At 47.2% G+C, this 25,689-nt stretch overlaps 1 protein-coding gene across 2 annotated transcripts in view; it reads left to right on the forward strand.

Moving 5' to 3' along the window:
• The window catches only part of Kif3c (kinesin family member 3C), a 41,924-nt gene extending 23,940 nt beyond the window's left edge, over positions 1-17,984 (forward strand). For both annotated transcript variants that reach the window (XM_085691202.2, XM_048436624.3), the window contains 7 exons: positions 289-390; positions 960-1,082; positions 2,271-2,389; positions 3,433-3,549; positions 15,815-15,923; positions 16,064-16,236; positions 16,674-17,984. In XM_085691202.2, coding sequence (XP_085547328.1) covers positions 289-390; positions 960-1,082; positions 2,271-2,389; positions 3,433-3,549; positions 15,815-15,923; positions 16,064-16,236; positions 16,674-16,767 — 837 coding nt within the window. In that variant the 3' untranslated portion in view covers positions 16,768-17,984. The remainder of the gene's footprint in view (positions 1-288; positions 391-959; positions 1,083-2,270; positions 2,390-3,432; positions 3,550-15,814; positions 15,924-16,063; positions 16,237-16,673) is intronic.
• The last annotated feature ends 7,705 nt before the right edge of the window (positions 17,985-25,689 follow it).

Here is a 25,689-nt window from a genome sequence, read left to right on the forward strand (position 1 = left end):
TAGCCTGATCTACATATAGGTTAACCTGATCTATATTAATAAGTTCTGGCTAGCCAACACTATGCAGTGAGATCCTTTCTCAACAAATCAAAACAAAAAACAACAAAAGCAACCAAACCAATAAAGCTACGTGTGGTGATTCCCACTTATAATCCTGGTCATCCTCTGCTGCATAGAAGGGTTGAGGTTAGTCTGAACCACATGTGACCCTGTGACCAACCAACCAACCAACAAAAATCCCAAATTGTTATGCCATGGACCAATCTCTGAACTCCATTGTATCCTCAGGCCATGGAAAGCAAGCTGCTCATTGGCGGGAGAAACATCATGGATCACACCAATGAGCAACAGAAGATGCTAGAACTGAAGCGGCAGGAGATTGCTGAACAGGTAAGGCTGCTAGGCTTCAGGTTCCATGAAGCATATGGCCTTGAGGTCGTATGTGGGGTAGGCTGGGCCGGGAGTCCTGGAATTAGAATGCCGAGAACCCAAGCTAAGTCACTTGGATTCCATGGGTCTGCCAGCTCAGCGTTTTCTCTTCGGGGGAGAAGGGGTGGCTCTCTGCACAGTTAGCCTCCACGAGACCTCTGGTATTAACTCCCGGGCCTTCCCCTGCCAACTGTATGGCTATTTCCTAAGTCACCAAGTTAGTTTCCAATCAGCTGCGACGCTCCAGGCGGTGTCCCCAGGCTATGCCCGCTCTTAGTGCTGGGGTCTCCATGCACACAGGCTCACACCTGGCATAGTTATGCTCACTGAAGTTGAAAAGAGGGGTCTGTGTCCAGTGTTCCACTTAGAATTGTGAGGGATAGTAGACATAAGCCGTGGGGTACCCCGACACCCGGGATTATGATAGACAGGCCCTATGTCAGGCAGAGTGAGACAGCCCCTGCTCTCTTTAGCCTCCTCCAGTGGGCCTTGCTTTCCTGTTGTGACCCCCTCACCGTGCCTTGCCCTAGAAACGCCGCGAGCGGGAAATGCAGCAGGAGATGTTGCTCCGAGATGAGGAGACCATGGAGCTGCGTGGTACCTACTCGTCCCTGCAGCAGGAGGTGGAGGTCAAAACCAAGAAACTCAAGAAGGTAAGACCAGCGGCAGGGTAAACAAGATGCTGCTTAAGAGTTGCTTGCTCAGAGAGGGTGCCTCAAAGGCCCTTCCCACTGCCCAGTCCCTGAACTATACTGCCTGGGCTGATGGGGCGGGGGGCGGGGCAACCAGGGGGAGGAGTCTGGTGTCAGGGTGGTCGTCGTCATGGTCATGGTTAACCTCTCTACTTTGAATGTCACCGTTGAATCATAGCCTTGGCAGCTGGGTCAGGGGATGTGATAAGGCCACGGAGCCTCATGCCCAGGGAGGAATACAAGGTTCTCGACCCCACGCCAAGGGACAAGGACCTGGTCACCAGGATTCTGCAAAATTCATGGAAAGATGTGACCTGAGATGGGGGTTTAGGGTTTAGGGTAGGAAATTCCAGTGTGGACTCAGGGAAGAGCCAAGAGAGCCCCCAGGATTATTGTTGTGACCGCCTCAGAGCTGGCCAGACCAGGCCCAGTCACTACAGCAGGCTCTAGAACATCACTCCGTTAGGACAGAAATAGGAAAGCCATCGCTGGCTCTCGTGCCCTCACGTTTGGGGATTTCTCAAATAGGTGGGTGTGGGGTGGGTTACGTTCCCAACCCTCTCAGCCTCTAGCCCCAGCCCCAGATCTCCAGAATGAGACATGGGTCTGGCTACCCCCACCCCCAAACAGGGTTTCTCTGTAGACCAGGCTTGAATTTGGAGATCCGCCTGCCTCTGCCTCTCTAGTGCTGGGATTAAAGATGTAGACCGCCACTGCCTGGCTTGTCTCCACTCTTCTGTTGGCCAGTTATGACAGTTTATTCAGCCTCGGTCTCATTTATGACAGCTTATTCAGCCTCGGTCTCATTTGCCTCTCCTGTGAAGAGAGGATGTTAGGCCAAAATTTACCTCAGCTCTCTTTCAGTTTAAACACTCCGAGAGAGAGAGAGAGAGAGAGAGAGAGAGAGAGAGAGAGAGAGAGAGAGAGAGAGAGAGAGAGAGAGAGAGAGAGAGAGAGAGCAGCATGTAACAGCCTAAGGTTTCGGTGGGTGGGAGGGACCAAACCTCCACAGGGAGGTGGGACAGCCCATCCTGATTGACAGTGATGGGCAGCCATTCTGAGCTCATTCTGAGCCTAGGCCTGTACAGCCCAGGCTGGGTGATTGGTGCCTGACTGAGCAGCCTCTGAGCCCCACCTGTGTGTGTCCAGCTCTATGCCAAGCTGCAGGCGGTGAAGGCTGAGATCCAGGACCAACACGAGGAGTATATCCGTGTGCGGCAGGACCTGGAGGAGGCGCAGAATGAGCAGACCCGGGAACTCAAGCTCAAGTAGGGCTGGCTCCTCTTCTGGTTCTGGGTACCCCTGTCTTCCCAAATTCCTCAGGGCCTCTCTGCGAGATTCTTCTGAAAGCTATATTTTGATAATCTACTCACTTAAGTGTCCATTTTTTTTTTTTTGAGTGCTTGTGGGTTTTCTTGTTTGTTTGACTGGTTGGTTGGTTGATTGGTTGGTTTTTCAAGGCAGGGTTTCTCTGTGTAACAGTTCTGACTGTCCTGGAACTCTCTGTAGAACAGGCTGGCCTTGAACTCACAGAGATACACCTGCCACTCTGCCTTCTGAGTGCTGGGATTAAAGGTGTGTACCACCACTGCCTGGCTTCAGTTTCTGTTTTGTTTTTTGTTTTGTTTTTTTGTTTTTTAAGACAGGGTCCTACTCTGTAGCTCAGGCTGTCTGGGAACTTTCAGCTATCCTCCTGCTTCAGCGCCCCAGTTACTGGGTTGCCAGGTGTAGGCCACCTTGCCCAGCTTGTATGTCTCATGTGGTGGCCAGGGTATGGCATTGGTGAGTTTTTCTCTATCTCCCCCCACCACCACTTTTTTTTTTTTTTTGATACTGGGTCTCTCACTGAACCTGGAGCTCATGAGACAGGCCAGCTCTTAAGTTTGCTTCACTTCCTCAGTCTAGTTTGATGGCTCTGCCTTCCTCTGCCAAAGTGTAGGCTGAGCACTGGTCAAAAATAACTCAAAAGGCCCTAGGCCCACAATCTTTGCATTAGAAATAGTGGTCTTCGAGGTCCATTCTTTTTCTTTTTTGGGGGGGATGTTTTGAGACAGGGGTTCTCTGTGTAGCTTTGGAGGCTGCCCTGGCACTTGCTCTGTATACCAAGCTGTCCTACAACTCACAGAGATCAGCCTGCCTCTACCTCCCAAGTGTTGGGATTAAAGGTGTGCGCCACCACTGCCCGACCGACAAGTTCCATTATTTCTGTAGTGATGGCATCCCTTCCACCCCTTCCCCCCCACCTTCTCTGTTGCCTTTGTGACGGGGTCTCTTCCTCCCCTTCCCATTTCTGTCTGATTCCTGCTCCCAGGTACCTCATCATTGAGAACTTCATCCCACCTGAGGAGAAGAACAAGATCATGAACCGGCTCTTCCTGGACTGTGAGGAGGAGCAGTGGAAGTTCCAGCCCCTGGTGCCAGCTGGAGTGTGAGTCCCTTCGGCCATTTGTCTGCTTCTCTTGGGATTGTGGGTGGCAAGGATCTTGAGACCCTGTCTCCTGAAAGACAGATGTTTGGGGCTTGAGGCGTGCACATGGAGGATGGATTTCCCAGGCTCTAATCCTGTATGGGGTCTCCGTGAAGGAAGTATTTCACTGGTCTGGGATGCGAAAGGAGCCTGTAAGAGGAGGTGCGTGTTGGAGGAAGCACTTCGGTTTCCAATGTAGTAGCTCTAGTGTTATAGTTGGCTACTTCTGGTGGATACACAGTTGCTGAAATAGCAACAATTGTTAATGTTTGCCCAGCTCTCCTCTGTCCGGTCTACCTAGAACACAGACAGAAGGTAAGTCGGACGTTGTCTGAGCTTATGGTCTGGAGGGAAAGACTGAGAAGTACGAGACGCGGGCACCAAAGAGGCCTGATCCTAGATTCTCGGCTGGGTGATTCAGCAATTCCACCTGTTTCTACCGGGGAGCGGAGCCCTTGGGTGCAGCCGTGTCAGTTAGCTGGGTGTGCAGCGCCCTCTGCTGGTATCTGTATAGAACGAGGTTGACTATTCAAACCCACCAGAGTGCTTTACCCAGCTCAACCAAATCTGTATATAGCAATGGAAGGACAGTACTTCTCTGGATTCTTTACTCTCTGTATCCTAGGGGTGCTACTACCACACAAGGCAGGAGCCTCCCCAAGGCTGGAGTGGAAGCTAATACCAGGTCCGTAACACCTCAATGCATTACCTGCCCGTTTAAACTGTCAGCTTTCTGAAAATGTGGATCCCGCGTCCCTGGATATGATGCCAGTTGGATATAGCAAGTTTATGAGTAATGGCTTTTCAGTGGTGGCATTTTGCACTTTTTAAACCACCTTTTGGACCAGGGGTGGTAGCGCACACCTTTAATCCCAGCACTGGAGAAGCAGAGACAAGAACTCTGTGAGTTTGTGAGTTTGAGTCCAGCCTGGTCTACCTTGCAAGTTCCAGGACAGCCCAGAACTATGCAGAGAGATTCTATCGCAAAAGGAAAAAACAAAACAAAGCAAAACAAAACATTGTCTTTCATCACCACAGAACAATGATCACTTTTAGGACATTTCCTACTGAGAGAATTCTACTATAGGTTATATTCACATTTTCCTCCAGCTCCCCAGTTATATAATTTATGGATGTTTCCCTCCCTCCCTACCTGAGATCATTATTACATTTTATTACATTTAATTGACTGTTTGGTGTCCTTCGATCTGAAATTGAGAGGAATACTCATCTCGTTTCTTTCTTTCTTTTTATTTTTTATTTTATTTTAATTAATTTATTTTTTGAGGTGAGAGTCATGCAGCATAGCCAAGATTGACCTAAAACTCACTGTATAGCTCAGGATGGCTTTGAACTCCTGAGTTCGATCCTCCTGCCTCCTGAGTGTTGGGATTCCTTGTGTGTGTGACACTGTGCCCTGCTTAGGGAGGGGACCACCTGAGAACAGCGTGTGGCATATATGATGATAATGCCATAACGAAACCCATTCCTTTGTATTCTAACTTAGTTTTTATTTTAAAACAAACTTTATTTTATTTTTAATCCCAGCTAAGCACTTTGTTTCTTTTTAAAATTTAATTAATTTTTTATTACATTTAATTGTGTGCGGGGAGGGGCAGGCACACATGCCAGAGCTTTCCTTTGGATGCCAGAGGACAACTCATAGAGGGTGATCCTTTCTACCATGTGAGTCCCAGGGACTGAACTCAGGTTGCAGGCCAAGGCACAAGTGCCTCTACCTGCTGAGCCATGTCACCAACCCCCTTTTTATGTATTACTTTTAAAAAATATATTACTCTTGTGTGTGGATGAGTGTGTGCATGATTTGTGTGTGGCCACACGTGTGTCATAGCATACATCTGGAAGTGAGAGTGTAATTTTGTGGAATTGGTTCTTTTTATTTTGCTGCTGCTACTGCTGCCTCCTCCTCCTCCTTTTCCTCCTCCTCTTCCTCTTCCTCTTCCTCCTCCTCCTCCTCCTCCTCTTCTTCTTCTTCTTCTTCTTTTGAGACAGGCTTTCTCTGTGTAGCCCTGACTGTCCTGAAACTAGATGTATAGGCCAGGCTGGCCTCAAACTCAGACATCCACCTGCCTCTTGTCTCCCGAGTGGAGTAAAGGCTTACACCACTGAGTTTGAGGCTAGCCTGGTCTACAAAGCAAGCTCCAAGACAGCCTGGGCTGTTACACAGAGGAATCCTGTCTCAAAAAAAAAAAAAAAAACAAAAAAACAAAAAAACAAAAAAACAAAAAAAAACAAAACAAAAAAAAAGGCATTCCCCACCACGGCTTGACCCATGGGGTTGGTTTTTACATGGGTTCTGGAAATCTACCGTTGCCACAAGGCTATCAGGGCAAGTGCCTTTACCCCTGAGCCGTCTCACTGGCCCAGAAAAGCCACTTGAAATAATATTTGGAGGGTAGCAAAATGGCTCAGGGGATAAGGGTGCCTGTAGCTAAGCCTGACAACCTGAATTCAATTCCCAGGACCCAGACGGTGGAGGGTGAGAACCACTCCCACAGATTGTCCTCATGTGTACTAGGTGAGAACCACTCCCACAGATTGTCCTCATGTGTACTAGGTGAGAACCACTCCCACAGATTGTCCTCATGTGTACTAGGTGAGAACCACTCCCACAGATTGTCCTCATGTGTACTAGGTGAGAACCACTCCCACAGATTGTCCTCATGTGTACTAGGTGAGAACCACTCCCACAGATTGTCCTCATGTGTACTAGGTGAGAACCACTCCCACAGATTGTCCTCATGTGTACTAGGCAAAGCCCTTTAGCAATTGAGCTATTCCCCAGCTCTCCATTGCCCTTCTTAAGCAAAGAAAGTCTCGGAAGGACAGAGTTCTCTCTGGTATTGGACACCCTGAAAGCTAGTCTTTCCTCCAACGCTTCGGGCCGTCTAGTTTGCCTTTATGTACTGCTCCTTGTTGTGGCTGTGTTTTCTTTCTTTCTGTTTTGAGATGGGATTTCATGTAGCCAGGCTGTGCATCTCTAACCGATCCCCTGATCCCCTCTTCATTTTTATGTAGTTTAGGCTGACCTAGAACACCGGATCCTCCTGCCTCCGTCTCCCAAATCTGGGATGATAGGCACGAGCCGCCATTCTTCGATGACTCTGTTTTTGAGACAGGCTCTCACTAGGTAGCCTAGGCTAGCCTTGTTCCTAGTCTCAACCTTCCCAGGGCTGGGTTTGCAAGAGTGTGCAACCACATCCAACTGTGACAATTTTTTTCTATTCTTTCTTTAACATTTTTTTTAAAAGATTTATTTATTTATTATGTATACAACATTCTGTCTGTGTGTATGTCTGCAGGCCAGAAGAGGGCACCAGACCTCATTACAGGTGGTTGTGAGCCACCATGTGGTTGCCGGGAATTGAACTCAGGACCTTTGGAAGAGCAGGCAATGCTCTTAACCACTGAGCCATCTCTCCAGCCCCTCTTTAACATTTTTTATATCTTTATGTGTATGAGTGTTTTTTCTGCCTATATATTTGTGTATCATGTGCTTCCTTGGTGCCCACAAAGACCCAATAGGCATACGTATAGACTACCCCATGAGCCACTGTTTTGGTGCTAGGACTCAAATCTGGGTAGAGCCGTAGCCAGTGTTTTTAACTACTGAGCGGTCTTTCCAGACCCTTTTCTTTGTTCTTTCTTTTTAATTTTGAAAGCAGTTGGTGGTTAGAATAAAAAGAAAAGAAAACAATTCATCATTGAAGTCCCACTTGTGACTGTGAGCCCACAGAGAACCCCAAAGGGTGGGCTGAGGGCAGGGAGCGGTAGCTACCTCCCCTGCCCCAGCCTCAGATTGGCCCCATTAGCTCTGCTTTCACAACTGGAGGCGAGGCGGGGCGGGGCGAGGCGGGGCGGGGGTGTCGTGGGGGGTAGGGAAGGCCTTGAACGTGGTTTTTCCTCTCACTGGGATGCTCTGGAATCCGAGGCTGTGGAAGGAACCCCCTCCTTTCCTTCCCAGTCTGCTCCCACAACTCCCAAACGTGGCTGGAGCCCGGCTGAGAACACAAAAGCCTGGTCTCCCGGAGCGCCTGCGGATCATCAGAGCATTGTTCTATGGTCCGCTCAAGAGTTGGCTGTCGTGCTTTGCTGGGGCCTGTGGGATTCCAGGCTGAGAACTCTGAAGACTGCACAGAGAGTAAAGACATTGTTTGAAACGAATCACCTAAGGTCATGCTGTCCCTTTGGAAAGCTTTTGTTGGAAGGGGCCTCCCTTATGTGAAGGACAACATCACCCCCACCCAGCCCCTCTCTCCAAAGCAAGGAGCCATTGTTACCATGGGACAATGTTTAGACATGCCTATGCTAGCTTCTTTGGGAAGTCTGTCCCCTTATTCCTTTTCTCCTTTCTGTTTCTTTCACTATCATAATTTTGGTTAAAGTTGCCTTGAAAGCAAAATTTTTGCCTATTCTGGCTGTTTTATAAGCACACATTTTAAATTTCAAATAAACTTTTTTTAGGGCTGGAGGGATAGCTCAGTGGTAGGGCATTTACCTAGTGTATCTGAAGGCCTGGGTTCGTTCTACTAAAAAAAACCAAAAAACAAACAAACAAACAAACAAAAAACCCTTCAAGTGTTGATTGTACTTCAAGAAAAAGTATCTCCTAAGGGTTCTCTCTCGGCAGTGGCCCTTCGCTCCTAGCTTATACTCCACAGCTTTATATCGTGATGAGAACTTTGGCCTCCGCAAGCCCAGTCATGATAAATTCTTTACAAGTCATCACAATACAGCTGAGGACACTGAACTTGGATTGAAAACAGTCTGAGTTTGGGGTCTAGTGAGGTGGCTCCGCCAGCAAAGGTACTCGCTGCTAAATCCGAGGACATGAATTCAGTCCCTGAAACTCACGTGGTAGAAAGATAAAACCAACTCCCCCAAATTCTCTGGCCTCAGCGTGAATGTCATGCTTCATATGCTTGCACACTCACATAAATAAAATGTAATATATTTTTTTTATTCTGAATTTTGGTCCTGACTTTGCCACAGGAGAAAGTGGTTTAGTTTGGTCTTATTATTTATTTATTTTTAAAGATTTACTTTTTATCATGTTTACAGTGTTCTGCTTACATGTATCCCTGCAGGCAGGAGTAGGGTACCAGATCTCATTACAGATGGTTGAGATCTCATTACAGATGCTTATGAGTCAGCATGTGGGTGCTGGGAAATGAACTCAGGACCTCTGGAAGAGCAGGTAGTGCTCTTAACCTCTGAGCCATCTCTCCAGCCCTTGATTTAGTTTTAAAGACCATTCTTTCTATATTTCTCAGGTAGGCCCTGAACTCCTGGCATCAAAGGATTGTTTTTCCTTAGCTCCTCAAGCATCTGGTACCACAGGCACATGCTACCGTGTTCAACTTTGAGGCATGCTCATTATTTATGTATTTATTTATTCATGTATTTCTGTTAGCCTTTTCGCTCTATAGCCATGGTTGGCCCTGAATTTAGCCTGTAGTTCAAGGTTGACCTTGAACCGATCCTCCTGCCTTTGCCTCCCAAGTGTCACCCTTGACAAGAGAAAACTCTCTTAATTTACCTGAACCTCACTTTTGTTTTGTTTTGACTTTTGTTTTTTCAAGACCGAGTTTTTCTGTGTAGTTTCCTGGCCACCTGGAGCTCACTCTGTATACCTGGCTGGCCTCAAACTCACAGAGATCCACCTCCCTCTGCCTCCCGAGTGCTGGGATTAAAGGCATGTGCCACCACTGCCCAGCTGAACCTGACTTTCAGTCAGTAAAATGGAAATCATACTGTCTGCCATGCAGAACTGTGAGGCTGCCCTGAGACAAGTGTGGAAGGTTCCAGGCCTGACCCAGTCATAAAGGATCTGGTTTGTGTAGTATTTATGATTGAACCTAGGGTTTCATGCATGCTCGGTAAACTCTCTACCAACTGAGCTGGTAGTCCCAGACAGCTCCCACCTCCCTCCACTTTGCTTTAATTTTTTGAGACAGGGTCTCCTGTAGACCAGGCTGGCCTTAGACTTACTCTGTAGCCAAGGATAACTTTGACCTTCTCAGCCTCCTGCTTCTACCCTTCAAGCACCAGGACACAGGCATGAGCTACCCACCACACCTGTCTCCAGATTCCAGTTTCACAAGAGCATTCTTCCCGTCCCACAGGAGGAAATAAAAATCAACTGGGCTTTTTAAATCTTGGTAAGACCGTTCCTTGAGTCATACATGGCAGCTCACAGCTGTAATATTAGTCCTCAGGAGGGTCACTTCATGTTTGAGGTTAACCTGGGCTACCCTGTAAATTCCAGGCCAGCCTGGGCTACATTAAGACCTTCTCTCACAAAAGTATATGTATGATGGGGAGGACCATGAGATGGCTCAGCATATAGAGGCACTGGCCACCAAGCCAGATAACTGGCGTTTGATCCTTGGGACCACACTATAGGGGGACAGACCTTCTCCCATAAACTGTCCTCTAACCTCCACACTGGTGCCCCAACACTTGTGCTCTTCCCCCCAAATAAATAAATAATTAAAATTATTTTTAAAGTGTCGGGCAGTGGTTGTGCAGAGGCAGGCGGATCTCTGTGAGTTCGAGGCCAACCTGGTCTACAGAGTGAGTTCTAGGACAGCCAGGGATACACTGAGAAATCTTGTCTCAAAGAACCAATGAACAAAGTGAGACTTCACAGGCTTGTGAGAATTGAGAAGAGGAGACAAGGGAGAGTGCAGACGTGCAGGGCAATGGAGCGAGGTGGGCACATGAGCTGTGGAGAAAATGTGACCAGATCACAGAAAAGGCCCATCTGTTGCCCTGGGTGTGTGTGGAGGACCGGGGGGAGCACACCCAGTGATGCTGGATTGTCCTGGGTGTGTGTGGAGGACCCGGGGGAGCACACCCAGTGATGCTGAAAGCCTGCTTTCAAAGTAAGAGAAGAAAGGGTCGGGGAGAGGAGAGCTAGAGAAATGGCTCAGTGACCAAAAATATAGACTGCTCTTGCAGAGAATCTGAGTTCAAGTCCAGAACCCACACCAGGCAGCTTACTACTGCCTGTAACTCCAGTTGTAGGGAGATGCCTCTGGCCTCTCGGTCACACACGCACATACATACATACACATATTCACACATTCATACATGCTCATACACACTCACACACAGAGACACACCTAAACACACACACATAATTAAAAATCCTTGAGAGAGAAGAGAATGATTAGAAACAACTGATAATGAGAACAGTGTCAACCTTAGATGGAGCCCGCAGTTAAGTTTCATTTTATTAACATTGCTTATTTACTTTGTTTGTTGTTCGAGACAGGGTTTCTCTCTGTTGTTTTGAAGACTGTCCTGGAACTCACTCTGTAGACCAGGCTGGCCTTGAACTCACAGAGATCCACCTGCCTCTGACTCCCAAGTGCTGGGATTAAAGGCATGCGCTCCAGCGCCCGGCAACTTATTTACTTTTATTTTGTTTGATGCATATGAATATTTTGCCTGCATGAATGTCTGTACCATTCGTGTGCTTGCTGCCCACAGGGGCAGTGGATTCTCTGGAATTGGAGTTCCAGACAGTTGTGAGCCACCATGTGGGTCCTGGGAATCAAACCCTGCAAGAGCAGTGAACGCTCTCAACGAGATCCATCTTTCCAGTCTCTCTACTATTAGCTTTTCAGTTAGAATTTCATGTAGCCCAGGCTGGCTAGTGGCTCACGAACTTGTTATGTCACCAAAGATGACCTTAACCTTCTTCCCTTCCTGCCGCTGCCTCCTGAGTGTTTGCATTCCAGAAGTATCCCACTATGCCTGGTATGTGGTCCAGAAAATGGAGCCTAGGATTTTGTCCATTCTAAGCAAAAATTCTACCAACTGAGCTACATCTCCAGCCCCAGGTTTTTAATATTTAATATTTTAATATTAAATGTCTTTAATGTTGAAGAGAAAAATTGCAATGTTAGTCATTGATAAGAGATCCTAACCAGATGCTTGGGATCTGCGGAACATATTAACTGTCATTCTGGGTCTCTTGGAGGTGTGGATAACTAGAGTTAGGTCCCAGCTCTGGGCTATCAGACACAACCCATTTACAGCATAGGGATTGATCCTGGAAGTAGGCCTGGGGCAGAAGAGAGAGTGGATGGGAGACAGGTGTCCTAGTTATAGACTCCCTTTCCCAGCCCCTTCCGCCAGCAAGCCGCCCAGAAGCAGCTTCATTGGGTCAAACTGCCAGTTCCTGCAGACTGGCCGCTCTGCCTGCTTAGCCAGAGGAGCCTGCAGGCTGTCCTATTCCCACAGCCTGAGTTTCCAAAGACTCTCTGTGGCCCCAGCATGTCCCCAATATGCATCCCAAGACAAGAGACAATAGATAGGATAAAAAGAGTACTTGGGAAGATTCGGATTTCTGGGGTTGCTAATCGTATGACCTTAGGTACAAAGCCCGTCTCCCTGTTTCATCCACACCATAGGAGCATTTTAGAAAATTCAAGAGATGGGCTGGAGAGATGGCTCAGAGGCTAAGAGAACCGACTGCTGTTCCAGAGGTCCTGAGTTCAATTCCCAGCAACCACATGATGACACACACCCATCTGTAATGATATCTGGTGCCCAGAACACTAAATACATAATAAATAAATTTTAAAAAAAAAACAAAAAGAATTCAAGAGATGTACAGTACCTTGTCACTGATAATTGGTTTCCTAGCTCTCTCACTTTCTTCTCTGTGGTGTGATGATGCATTGCCACCAGCCTGCTGTGCAAGGCTGTCATTAAAGCTGTCTCTCTGGCTTCCTATAGCCTCTGGGAACAAAATGAAATGGGGCTTTTAAAGCCTTCTTGTTCCCATTTGTAGAGAGGCCCAATAGGGACCACTAAGTGGGGTCCAGCACTTTTTAGTATGCATAATAAACTATATTTCAAGACTGTAACTTCTCAGGGTTGGAAAGATGGTTGTCTCGGTAGCAACTGTGAGGACCTGAGTTCAGATCCCCAGCACCCATGTAAAAAGCCAGGCATAGTGGTACATGCTTGCAGTCCCAGCACCGGAGAGGCAGAAATAGGAGGCCCCTGAGGACTGCGCAGCAAGCCTGACCTAGTCCAGAGCTCGACAAACTCTCGGTTCAGAGCCTGCCTCAAAAAATAAAATGGAGGGTGCTGTTTCATTGCTGCAGTGAAACACTCTGACCAATGGCAAGGAGGGAGGAAAAGGTTTATTTCAACTTATACTTCCAGGTAACAATCCATCACTGGTGGAAGTTAGAGCAGAAAGGCAAATAGGAGGAACCTGGAGACAGGACCTGATGCAGAGGCCATGGAGGAGTGCAGCTTCCTGGCTTCTCCCCATGGCCTGTTCAACCTGCTTTCTTATAGAACCCAGGACCACCTGCCCAGGAGTGGCCGCACTCACAATGGTTTGGGCCCTCCCATCAATCACTGATTAAGAAAAGGCCCTACAGACTTGCCTACAGCCCATCTTATTGAAGCATTTGTCTTAACTGAGGCTCTCTCCCCTTTAGTGACTCCAGCTTGTGTCAAGTTGACAGAACTAGCCAGGACAGAGAGTAACCGAAAAAGACACTCAGTGTCCACCTCTGGTCTCCACACCCCACAGTGTACAAATATGCATTTGCACCCCACACAGATGCTTACACACGCACACACACACACACACGCTCCACTAAGAATGTAGCTTCTCATTCCTTGCCTATAGAATGCAAATTAGCTTGGGGGTCTCTGTACAGCTAGTTTTACGCAGGGACAGAATGTCCTTTCTGGGAGTTACCATGGCTCCTTCCTGTCTTCTTCCTTCCAGTGTCGCCTATTGAATTTTTCATTGCTCATTTGATTTGTGTCTTTACTTGAATTAGCAGATGGAGTGAATTCACGGCCCTGCGTTAGCCCTTGCAGTGCTTTGTGCTGAGTGCGTGTCTGTTTGAATCCCAGCAGTTCTGAGGGGGTGACATTGTTAGAGGCCAGTGACAGTGAGCTCCTTCCCAGGGTGACCCAGAGACAGTGTTCAAACCCAGGTCTTACGCCACTCCCAAACCTGTGCCCTTTGTTCTTTAAATTGGACACCGCTTTCTTGTTTTCTCTGTCTGCTCTCGTTTGTTTTGAGTGTTTACAATATTAGGTTATGCTCATCAAGCTGCGGAGGGAAGAACTCTGCTGTTATGCACACGGTAGTCATGGCTGTAGTCTAGGCACTGTGGAAACTGAGGCAGGAGGAGCAAGATTACAGGAAGATGAAGAGTTTGCAGCCAGCTCAAGCTACAAAGCAAGACCCTGTATCACAAAAGCAAAGCGGGCTGAGTGTGGTTGCCCATGCCTGTGATCCTAGAATTGGGGAGGTAGAGGCAGGAAGGTGAAGAGCTGAAGGCCAGCCGTCGTGATATAGGACTGTCTCAAAAAATATAATAATAATAATAAAATAAAAGTTAAGGATATAGCTCAGCTGGTAGACTACTGCCTGTCAGGCACGAAGCCCTGGGTTTGATCCCTAGCACCACATAATGACATGTATTACACCTATAACCTCTGCACTGGGAAGGGAGAAGCACAAGGATCCGAAGTTCAAGGTCATCCCCTGTTAAGTAATGAGTTTCAGGTCACCCTGCCCTAGGTGAGGTTCAGTCTCAATAAAGCAAAACAAAACAGAGGTGGGTCAAGTGGCCCATTACAAAAAATGTTCTTTTTTTTTCTTTTACTTTTTTCCAGTCAGGGTTTCTCTATGTAGCCCTGGCTGTCCCGGAAATCGCTCTGTAGACCAGGCTGGCCTCAAATTCACATATCCACCTGCTTCTGCCTCCCTAGTGCTGGTATTAAAGGCATGTGCCACCACTGCCTGACTTTTATTTATTTATTTAACGTGTATGAATGTTTTTCTTGCTTGTATTTATGTGCACTATGTTCATGCCTGGTGTCCTTGGAAGCCAGAAGAGGGTATTCTGATCCTCTGCAGCTGGAATTAGACAGCTGTGATCTGCCATATGAGTGTGCTAAAAACCCAATCTGGTCCTCTGCAAGAGTGTAAGTGCCCCGAGTGGAGCCATCTTACCAGCCCTACTTTTTTGGCTGTTTTATTTATTTATTTATTTTTTATCTTTGAAACAAGAGTTTTACGCGTAGCCCTGACTAGCCTGGGAAAGTTAAGCCAGGCCGACCTCAAACTCACAGAGCTCTGCCTGCTTCTGCCCTGGGATTAAAAGTGCACACCATCACACCCAGCTAGCTTATTTTTCAATCTTTGTTTCTGTGTATATCAGTATTTTGCCTACATGTATGCCTGTGCACTGAATACGTGCAGTGGCCAGAAGAAGGTGTCAGCTTCCTTAGAACTGGAGTTACAGATGATTGTGAGCTGCCGTGAGGGCGCTGGGAACTGGACCTGAGTCCTCTGACAGAGTAGTCAGTGCTCTTAACCAGAGCCAACCCCTTACCTTACCTTTCTGAGACATGGTCTATTTCCAAACCTGGAGCTCACCAACTAAACTAGACTAACTGGTGAGCCATCTCCAGAAACCTTTCCAGCTCCTGCCTTCTCAACCCTGGAATCGCAGACTTTTATCACCCTGTGTAGCTTTTTGTTTTTGTTTTTGGAGACAGGGTTTCTCTGTGTAACAATCAGCACTGTCCTGGAACTTACTCTATAGACCAGGCTGGCCTTGAACTCACGAGATCCACTTCCTCTGCTTCCCGAGTTCTGGGATTAAAGGCGCGCAGCACCACCACCGCCCAGCCCCTGTGTAGCTTTTTACCTGGGTGCTGTCTCAAGACAGAAGATAAATGCTGCTAGTCTGCATTTCTCCATTCCTGTGTGTCTGTGTGTTCTGTTTTCATTGTTCCAGGGAATTAAACATAAGGCCTTGGACATGGCAAGCAAGTATTCTACCACTGGGCTACATCCATGGCTCTTGTCCTGCTTTTTTTTTTTTTTTATTGTTTTAGACAAGATCTCATGCAGCCCCGACTGATCTTGAACTCACTCTGTAGCTGAAATAACCTTGAACTCTTGATCTTCCTGCTGGAACCACAAGCATGCACCTTCATATTTGGCCTCATTTAACCATTTTATGGGTGTGTTTGCGTGTGCTGAGGTACACATCACGTGTGTGCACACGCCTGTGGATGGACGAGAACAACCTCGGGTGTCATTATTACACACCATCCATCTTTTGCTTGAGAGAGTCCCGAGAAATCTAAAAGCCCACTAAACCAACAGTAAATTCATTCTAATATTCCATTTTCCCTATAGGAATAACAGTCAAATGAAGAAGCGGCCAACTTCTGCAGTGGGCTACAAGAGACCTATCAGCCAGTACGCTCGAGTTGCCATGGCAATGGGGTCCCATCCCAGATACAGGGTAAGAATCTGGGAAGTGGAAGCCAGGGAAGGGATACTCACAGCAAATGCTCCCTCTAAATATCCATCACCCTCATGACATCCAAGGTCCAGTGCCTGGAATATGCCACTGCTCATGTCTGATGTACCACTTTATCACAGGCTGAAAATATTATGTTTTTGGAATTGGATGTTTCCCCACCGGCTATCTTTGAGATGGAATTTTCTCATGACCAAGAACAAGATCCACGGGTACTACACATGGAGAGGCTCATGAGGCTGGACAGCTTTCTGGAAAGACCTTCCACGTCTAAAGTGCGAAAGTCAAGATCATGGTTAGTACCACCATGGTCAGCGTGAGCCCTGAACTTCAGGAAGCAGCGGGACTGCACGGGTTGGTCAAGGCTGTAGAAGGATTGAGTGGCAGCCAATGAGAGTGTGGAGAGGGAAAGGCAAAAAACCTCACCCTTCAATCTACAGTGGTACCTGTGGGCAGGATATGCTGGTGCAATAGTGTGGCACAGCAGCCTGCCGACGGTGGTGCACACCATTAGTCCCAGCATTGGGAGGCAGAGGCTGGTGGATCTCTATGAGTTCGAGGCCAGCCTGATCTACAGAGTGAGTTCCAGGACAGCCAGAGCTGCTCCATAGAGAGAAACCCTGTCTTAGAAAACCGGGAAAAGAAAGGCGGCGCAGGAAAGGCAAAACCTTGAATTTCTGTCCTCTGGTTTTTCTAATCCCTCCTTTGGTCTGTCTCATTGCTTCTGCACAGGTGCCAGAGTCCTCAGCGGCCTCCACCCTCCACCGCTCATGCCTCCATGGCCTCTGCTCCTCTGCACCCCGCAACGGCGGTAGACCATGATTGACGGCCTTCAGTCAGGCTGCCCACCATACAGACTCCTAGGACAGGGCAGCCAACCTTGGTTCATCGCATCTGATGCTTGGTGCGCGTGTATGTGTGTGTGTGGTATGTACGCACGCATGTGTGTGTAAGTGTGTGTGTGTACTCGTGTGTGTGAAGGGATGAGAAGCTGGCAGGTGGTGCCTCTGCCTGTTTTCTGTGTCTCCTTTATTTAATTCGTGTTATTTATTCATGGAGCTTGGTTAGTGAGGAGAGATCCCCTTGCCTGAGCTGCCTGGGCCTGCCGCGGTCACTGCATTGCCTCCTTTTCTTCTGGCTGGGTAGATACCTCAGTCAGGCCCCAGAGCTCCTCATGTCACCTGCCTCCAGAAGGGAAGACGGCTAGTGCCTGAGAAGACAATGCTTCCTCTCCCCGTCCATTCCACAGTCTCCATCTTCTTGTCTGATGGCGAGCAGCCCCGATGCTTTCTGGGGCTGGGAAACTGCTGATGTCCATTGAGGGCAAGAGGTACCCTAATATCACTGGGCCTGTACTCCTGGCGGACTGAGCCTTGCCCTCCTCTTTCTGGGCCCCAGACTCCTCCCGCCTCCAGGGCTCTTTCCCAAGGACATTCAGTAGCCTCCCTGAGACTCATCCCAGGCTCTCCAGCCTTGGCAAGAACTCATGGCTTCCCCAACTCCACTCCACTTCATTGCCAGCCCTCTCCACCCTTGTACTGGGAATTGTGAGCCAAGCAGTTGTTGCCCCGATGAGACCTGCAGGAAACGGAACAGTGTGGAAACAACGCGGACTGTCATCAAGGGAAGTCCCCTCTCAGGTCCCTTTGTTTCTCTCTACTCCAAGAAGTTTCTTTGGTGAACAAACCACCTGTCCTCATGTGAGGTGTGGCTTCTTCCTGCTTTGATCACTGTTCTCTGAAGCTGTCCGGTCTCAGTCCCCAGTGGAAAGAATCAGTGTCATTCTGCCCCTTTAAATGCAGATAGCAACATCCCTCGCTTTTCTCCTTCAACTAGTACCAGAAGCTCACCCAGGCACAATCTTTGCCAGATTTACCTGTTACCCCTCTTTCTTAGTCACATCTTGGGGGAACACTGTTTTGTTGAGAACCGATCCATTCTTTACTACTTGTGTGAATTGGCCTTCCTCACCTTCCTTTGTGACAGCCCCAAATGTCTCCAGGTATTGCAAGTAATAAGTAAATTTCTATTTTAAAAAGTTAATTTTCATTGACCTTTATTTTTTACATGCAAGATAAAATTTAGTTTTTTAAGATTTATTTTTTATTATTTTTCAACTACGCGTGTCTGTGTACATGAGTGCAGAGGCCAGAGGTATGGACTTCCTTGGAGCTGGAATTACAGGTGGTTGTGAGCCACCTAACATGAGTGCTGGGAATTGAACTCAGGTCTTCTGGAAGAGCAATATGTGCTCTTAACTGCTGAGCCATCTCTAGCTCCTCTCTCTCTCTCTCTCTCTCTCTCTCTATCTCTATCTCTAAGGTAGGGCCTTTTTGTATAGTCCTGCCCGCTTCTAGTATCCACTTGCTATGCGGCCACCCTTGCCTCAAACTTGAGGAATGCCTGCCTCGACTTCCCAGGTGCTGGAATTATAGATGTGAGCCCTGATAACAAGTTTTTATTTTTAAAGCATTTTATATATATATATTTATATGCAACCCCACAGAGTTGCTTAGAGTCACTCAGGTTGAGGTAGAATTGCCAATGAGAATAGCCCATTCTATGTAAGGAAACCCTATTTCAAAAAAAAAAAAAAAAACCAAAGCTGGAGAGACGGCTCCATGATTGGCAGTGCTTGCTGTTCTTCCAGAGGGACCCGAGTGGAGTTCCCAACATCCACGTTCGGCAGCTCCAGGGGATCTGACAGCCTCTTCTGTGCTCTGCGGTGACCTGCACATACATGCACATACCCACCCACAGACACAGACTTACACATAACTGAAGAGAAATGAATTTCTTACATTCGGGTTTGAATTGAGCATGATGGTACATGCTCACCTATAATTCCAGCACCTGGGAGATGGAGGTAGGCGGATCAGAAGTTCAAAGTCTTCCTTGGATCCATGGCAAAAAAAAAAAAAAAAAAAAAAAAAGAAAAGAAAAGGAAGAAAAAGAAAGAAAGAAAAGAAATGCTAAATTAAAAATTTTTAACTTACTTTAAAATCATCCAGTTCTATTTATCCTACAACAAACTTGGATTCGTTCCCTAATTGCTTTCCTGATATGTCTCTAGGGAATATCCATGATCCTCTATTTCTGTTGGTTTTTGTTTTTGTTTTTTTTTCCACTTTGGTTTGTTTTGAGACAGGGTCTCTCTGTGTAGCCCTGACTGGTCTGGAACTCCCTATGAAGACCAGGCCCAGCATGAAACTTGCAGCCATTAACCTGCCTCTGCCTCCAGAGTGCTGGGATTAAAGGCATGGATCACCATGCCTAGCCCTACATTAATCTTCTTCAAGCCTTGGAGCTACTCAGATGTTGATGAGAACACAATTTCTTGACGTAGGAATTGTGATTTCTGCTGTCAACATTTAACAGTTTACACCTTAATTATTATTTATTGCTTGAAAAGTTAAGAAATTCTCTTAATATTAAGGATCATACTGCCAAATATATTGACTTATTTTCAAGATGTATATTTTGGTGGGTAGTAATGGGTAATTTGTAAAAGCAAACAGGAAGTTAGGGTTTCAAGTGCCCTATAACGTTGGGAGTCCCTTTCCCTGGCTGATGAGCAGGTCTACAGTTTCTGTAAGGCGTGAAGCTGGTAGATCCGCCAGGAGTTTTGTGTGCTCGTCTCTGGGAAACAAGCTCTTCCATACCGTTCACGTTCTCCTCTGCGGATCTCTTGCTTCATCTCCACTGCTCTTTTCTACCGTTCTGCCGGACTAGACGGGTGAGCCTCTTGATTGTCCGTCCTTCAAGGAAACCTTAATTTTTCATCAGAGCCCTATGATCAGTTGACACTCAGGATTCCGAGCAGAGGTTTGGCTGTATCTGAGACGGGAGCTGTGTGTAGGACTCGCCCCATGTGACCTGGGCATCGAGGGACCTCCCCCTAACCGCTTTGTCATTTGTAGATGAAGCTGCATGTGCCATCACACCCATCAGTCGTACACATGGACGCCACATAGTCTGGGTCACTTGTCCCTCATAGTCTTATAGCACAATATACCCCACTTCAGCACCCCAGCCTGCGGGCTAGGCCCAAGGTGTGGTCAGAGGAGGAGCCCCTGCCTATGGTATTGTATATGTGTGTTTATGTGTGTGTTTGTGTGTGTTTACCTGTGCAGGGGGCACTACACTCAATGTAAGATACTTTAGGGACAGAGCCACCAGGGGTGACTGGATCTCAGTCTGTCTCTCTCTTCCTTTTCTTTTGATGTATTGATTTGATTGACAAAGTAAGGGCCTTAATCTGGACCAAATTTCCATGTCTGTTGTTATGGTCTTTAATTAAAGTTAAACAGTGGCCCATTCTTGTCACGCTATACATATGACTATCTGAGACATATGTAATATATAAATATATAAATATATATATATATAACATTAACCTTTATCCCCTTGGTTTAGGATGGAGGCCTTTCTGTTAAGTTGAAATGCACCCTAGCTTGGTGCTGCCAGCAGCCTGCAGGCCCCAGCCCTGTTGAGATTAACACAGTCGACAATAAAGGGATGAGTATCATTGCGGAGTTGATTGCTTGCTTCTCTTCCCAATGTCTCTTCCTTCTTGCGGTTGTTTTTTCATTTTTGCCTTTCTCTCTAGCTTCTTCAGTAAGGGCTTAAAAATATTTGGAGGCCACCTGCATCGATCAGAACACTGGAGAAGAAATAATTCCTCAATGAAGGGATATCTCTTGTGGTTAGTGGATTCGTGTGGCATGTTCAAGGCACTTGGTTCCATACCTGCCGTGGAAGGAAAGAAAAGAATAGCAGTAGACTTGGGCTGGGAAGATAGCTCCCTGGGCACAGGGGCCTGCTCCCACAGCTCACAGCCTGCTTGCATCCCCGAGGCTGCACACGCAGTGTGGATGACTGCAAGTTGTCCTCTGACGTCCACATCTACACTGTGGGAAGGGCACGCACACCCACACATGCGCACTATAAAATGAGAACCAAATAGAGACTGTTTGACTTGAGAGAGATATTGGGAGATGGTCCAGTCCGCAAAGTTCTGAGAACTTGAGTTTGGATCCCTAGCACCCACATAGAAGACTAGGTCCGTCAGAGCTTGCCTATGGTTCCAACACCGGGGAAGCGGAGACAAGGGGTCCCTGAGGCTTACTAGTTAATCCAGTCGAATACGTGAGCTCCAGGCTTAGTGAGAAACTCTGTCTCTCTTTTAAATTCCACATTTTATGTGTCATCTACTTTTTTATTTGTTTTTTTTTTAAATTTTGCTAGCTTTCAAGGCATGCATTTGGAGAGAAGAGGACATGAGTTAGTTCTCTCTTCCTATCATGTGAGTCTCGGGGATTGAACTCAGGTCATCAGTCTTGTTGGCAAGCACCTGTCCTCAGTGAGCCATTTCACAGTCTGAGAGTCATGCTCAAAAAGGAAAAGAAAAGAATGAAAGAAAGAAGAAAAATGGTGATTTAGGAAGATGCTTTTGGCCTCTACATGCATGCACATATCACCCCCACCATACACACAAGATGAAGGAGAGAGGAGAGAGAGAGAGGAGAGAGAAAGAGAATCGGAATGTGTGAATTTATCTGCGCATTAGGAGGAAAGCTCTCATGGGAGGGCTGTACCGGGGCTGTGGGAGCAACTATTCACGTTCCAGGATAGCAGTCTCTCACCAGTTACTTCAGACTTACTGGCTCACCTCAGAACTGGGAGGGGATACTCAGATTAGTTGTCAGGGATTGGACAGAAATAAACGTATAGAAAGCACATGCATGTGTCTGGCATATGGGGAGGGCTGAATTCCAGTATGACACTAGTTTCTGAACTGGGTGGAGCTCACTGAAAGGGCACACAAGAACCATGCCTGAGGCCCTGTTTTCCACTTACAGCTCATAAATAGACATAAAAGATCTAAGTCCCTCTGGACTCTCTCTTGGAGGAGGTGACAAGTAGTGACCCAAAACATGGCCTGGCTCACAAGGCAGAGACACTAGTGACCATTTTGGGTGCTGAGCTTTTCTCAAAGGGATTTCTTACCTCTGAGCTTCCAGCTCTCAAGCTTCCAGACTTCAAATGGAGACATCTGCCAGGGATTGCACTGGGCACTTTGAATGAAAAAAAAAAAAAAGAAAGAAAGAAAACAGGGTGGGGGGAGGACATGACTGCTTCTAGGTACAGTGGTGGAAAAGGTCTACTGTACGTATGAGGGAGAACATAGGCAGAGACAGAGACGTCTGGGAGAGTCCAGAGTGACTATGACTCTGAGCCAGGATGCGTGAGGAAAGAGGGGAGGGGAGAGGAGCCGCCAATCAAGAGAGATGCCTGGACCAAAAGACTGGCAGAGCCAACATGACTGAGTTATGTAGGAACCAGAGAAGTGTGCAGAGGAAACCAGTGAGTTTGGGGCGGGACATGCCAGCCAGGAAGGCCCTCTAACAGGTAGAGACTGAGGGGTGCTGGGAGATATTAGTAGCCAGAGTGTTCTTGGATATGTCAATGGGCACAAATCAGCCATTTGTCCTGGGTTTGAGACCCAACACACTTAACTCATAAGTTTGAGTTCTCCTCCCAGGGAGAGTGACATCACTTCCCTTCAGAGAATTGGGGAAATTGACAGTCTTATCTGTCCGTCAAGTGATGAAGCTGAACCTCCTTCCTCAAAACTCGAAGTTTTCATTCCTCGGCTTGCTATTTCTCCAGCCCACAGGTACCAAGGACCACAATAGCTCCCAACATGAATATGGTAGAAAATGTATCTGCCAGCAGCTTCCTGCTGGTGTGGTCCTGCCACAGATGCCAGAGAGACAGAATCTCAGTCTTGGTGGGGATAGGACTGACTGAGACGCTTGGTTCAGATAGGTGGGGACGTGACATGTGAAGAAAGGCCTGCCTCCAAGAGTCACCCTGCTAGTAAGCATGTGAATGGCTGGGAGAGAGTCAAGCATTCCCAGAAGACCATGATGGCTGAAGCTAGCGCTGAGTAATGCTCTTTGGTAGCATGTGCTTAGCGTGTCCAAGACTCTGGGTTTGAGCCTCCTCAGCCCTGGAAACAAACAAATGAAAAAGATAATGGTGGTAGTGGAGGGGGTGGAATAGGCTCTGGACAGCCAGTGTGTGTGTGTGTGTGTGTGTGTGTGTGTGTGTGCATGAAGGTCAGAAGACAATATGAGGAAGTTGAGGAAGTTGTTTCTCTTCCAACATGTGGGTCCTGGGGGCTTGAACTCAGATCAGCAGGCTTGGCAGCAAGTACCCTTACCTGCTGCGCCATCATACAAGTCCACAACTGATTTTATTATTATTTGTTATTTCTATTTACATGTATATGCGTGTGTGTTTGCATGAGTCTGTGTGTACCATGTACATGCAGATGCCCAGGAGACCAGAGGGCATCAGATTTCCTGGCACTGAAGTGACAGGTTGTTTGCTCCTAGACCTCCACAAGAGCAGCAAGTGTTTCGATCCCCTGAGCCATCACTCTTGCCCCACAATGGGTTCTCTTGACTGAGTCCACAATGCAGGCTAGCTTGAGAGAAGTCTAATGTGTGCTTAGTTTATTCCCCTGGGTTAGTTTTTTTAGTGTGTGTAGTAGGAGGCTGCTTGTTTGTTCCCCGCTGCTCAGTTCCAAAATAACTACAGAGAAACTGTATTAATTAAATCACTGCTTGGCCTATTAGTTCTAGCTCCTTATTGACTAGCTCTTACACCTTAAACCAACCCATTTCTATTAATCTGTATATTGCCACGTGGCTGTGGCTTACCGGGTAAAGTTCCATCTGGCATCCGGCATCTGTCTCTGGTGGGGCTACATGGCTTCTCCTTGACTCTGTCTTCTTTCTCTACCTATCTTTTCCAACCTGGCTATATTCTGTTAAGCCATTGGCCAAAAGCAACTTCTTTATTCATTAACCAATAAAAGCAACACATATACAGAAGGACTTCCCACACCAAGTGTGGCTCAAGGGTTACCTGCATTGAAATGATTAACCTCAGTAGAGCACAGTGGCCCACACCTGCAATCCTAGCATTAGGAAAGCAGAAGCAATTTCATTGCAAGTTCTGTATAAAATTTGTCTACAGAACAAGTTCCAGGTGAGGCAGGGCTATCTAGTGAGAGCCTGTTTCAAGAAAATCAATCAGCGTGGGGCTGGAGAGACAGTTTTTGCAGAGAATCCGTGTTTGGTTCTCAGCACTCACACCACGTGACATACAACTTGCAGTTCTAACTCCAGGAAACTTGACATTTTTTTCTGGCTTCCCAGGGCACTTGCACTCACCTACACACAGAGAGACACACACCCAGAAGCATGATGAAAAATTAATAAAAATAAATATTAAAAAAAAAAAGGAAAATCAACCAACCAAACATCTCCTTTCCCCAAAGGAAAAAAAAAAGCTATCTAGGGCTCAGGCAAGCATGGAAACCTGAGCTTGAGTCCCAGCACCCACATAAAAAGACCAAGCATGGCTACATGCATTTGTGATCCTAACTGGGATTGAAGAAAGGAGGCTCCTAAGGGAGCCTCCTTAGGAGCCAGTCTAGCCTGTCAGTCAGCTCCACGCTCAGTGAGACTGAATCTCAAACAGTAGAGGTGGAGAGTAACAGAAGGAGGTACTCTCCGTCAACCTCTAGCCCCCATGGGTGCATACCCACGCCTGCGTACACATCAACCACACACACACAAGAAGGCTGTCTAGGGAGTCACATGGAAAATGCACCATTGAGAAAGGACAATGCACATAGGAAAATAAAGTGGCCTTGGATTTGCGAAGACTCTCAGCTGGAGGTAGTTGGTGTCCCTACTCCAGGCCTCAGAGACCTGGCAACAAAGCAAGTTAAAATTGACCGCTAAATTCTCTTGGCTGATGCAGGGATTTCAATGTCATTTCTAGAAAGAAAGAAAAAAATTGCTCTGCTTTTATTGTTCATTTTGTTACTCCCCGACAAACACCCCACCCCACCCCCCGCCCCCACCCCCACCCCGCTCTCCACGGAAATTCTGGATGCTTTGCTCATCCTGGAAACAATGGTTCCTATTTCAGATACCCTCTTCCACACCTCGCCAGCATCCTCTCTTGAGGGACGTGACATTTCTCTTTGATGTGCAAAGCAGGCTGCTCTCTTCTCTCCGCCACCACAGCCACTGACATCAAGGCTGTCAGCTGCCATTGTTGTGATGCTTTACAGTGGTTCCTGGCCCTTTCTCCTTAGCAGATTAAGTACACATGTTGATTGCATTTTGTTCCAGTTAGGGAGGAAAAAAATGAAAACAAGAGTCAGAGCAGAAGACTGAGTGGGATAAACTGGTTGTGGCTCTCTGTGCCAATTCCCTCACCATGCAAAGCACCCATGGTTCACCTTTCCCAGCAACTGGAGACCCTGGATATGAACCAACCCTACATCTCCAATCTCCTGGTGGGGTGGGGGTTGAGTCCGCACCCCAGTCAATTCACTTTACAAAGGAAAATTATTCAGAGGAGCTTCTGAGAAACTCCATTTCTCTGGGTGGGGATGAAAAATGGTGAAGGGGGAGCCGGAGTACAATGTTTAAAGCGTGGAAGAGCCAGGTGGTGGTGGCGGCACACACCTTTAATCCCAGGACTCAGGAGGCAGAGGCAGGTGGATCTCTGTGAGTTCGAGGACAGCCTGGTCTCTAAGAGCTAGTTCCAGGATAGGCTCCAAAGCTACAAAGAAACCCTGCCTCGAAAAGCCAATAAACAAATAAATAAAAAATGAAATAGAGAATAAGGGTGGTATATGATATTTAAAACACACACA

Source organism: Myodes glareolus, chromosome 6 (genome assembly GCF_982192425.1).
Source record: "Myodes glareolus chromosome 6, mMyoGla1.1, whole genome shotgun sequence".
NCBI lineage: Eukaryota > Metazoa > Chordata > Mammalia > Rodentia > Cricetidae > Myodes > Myodes glareolus.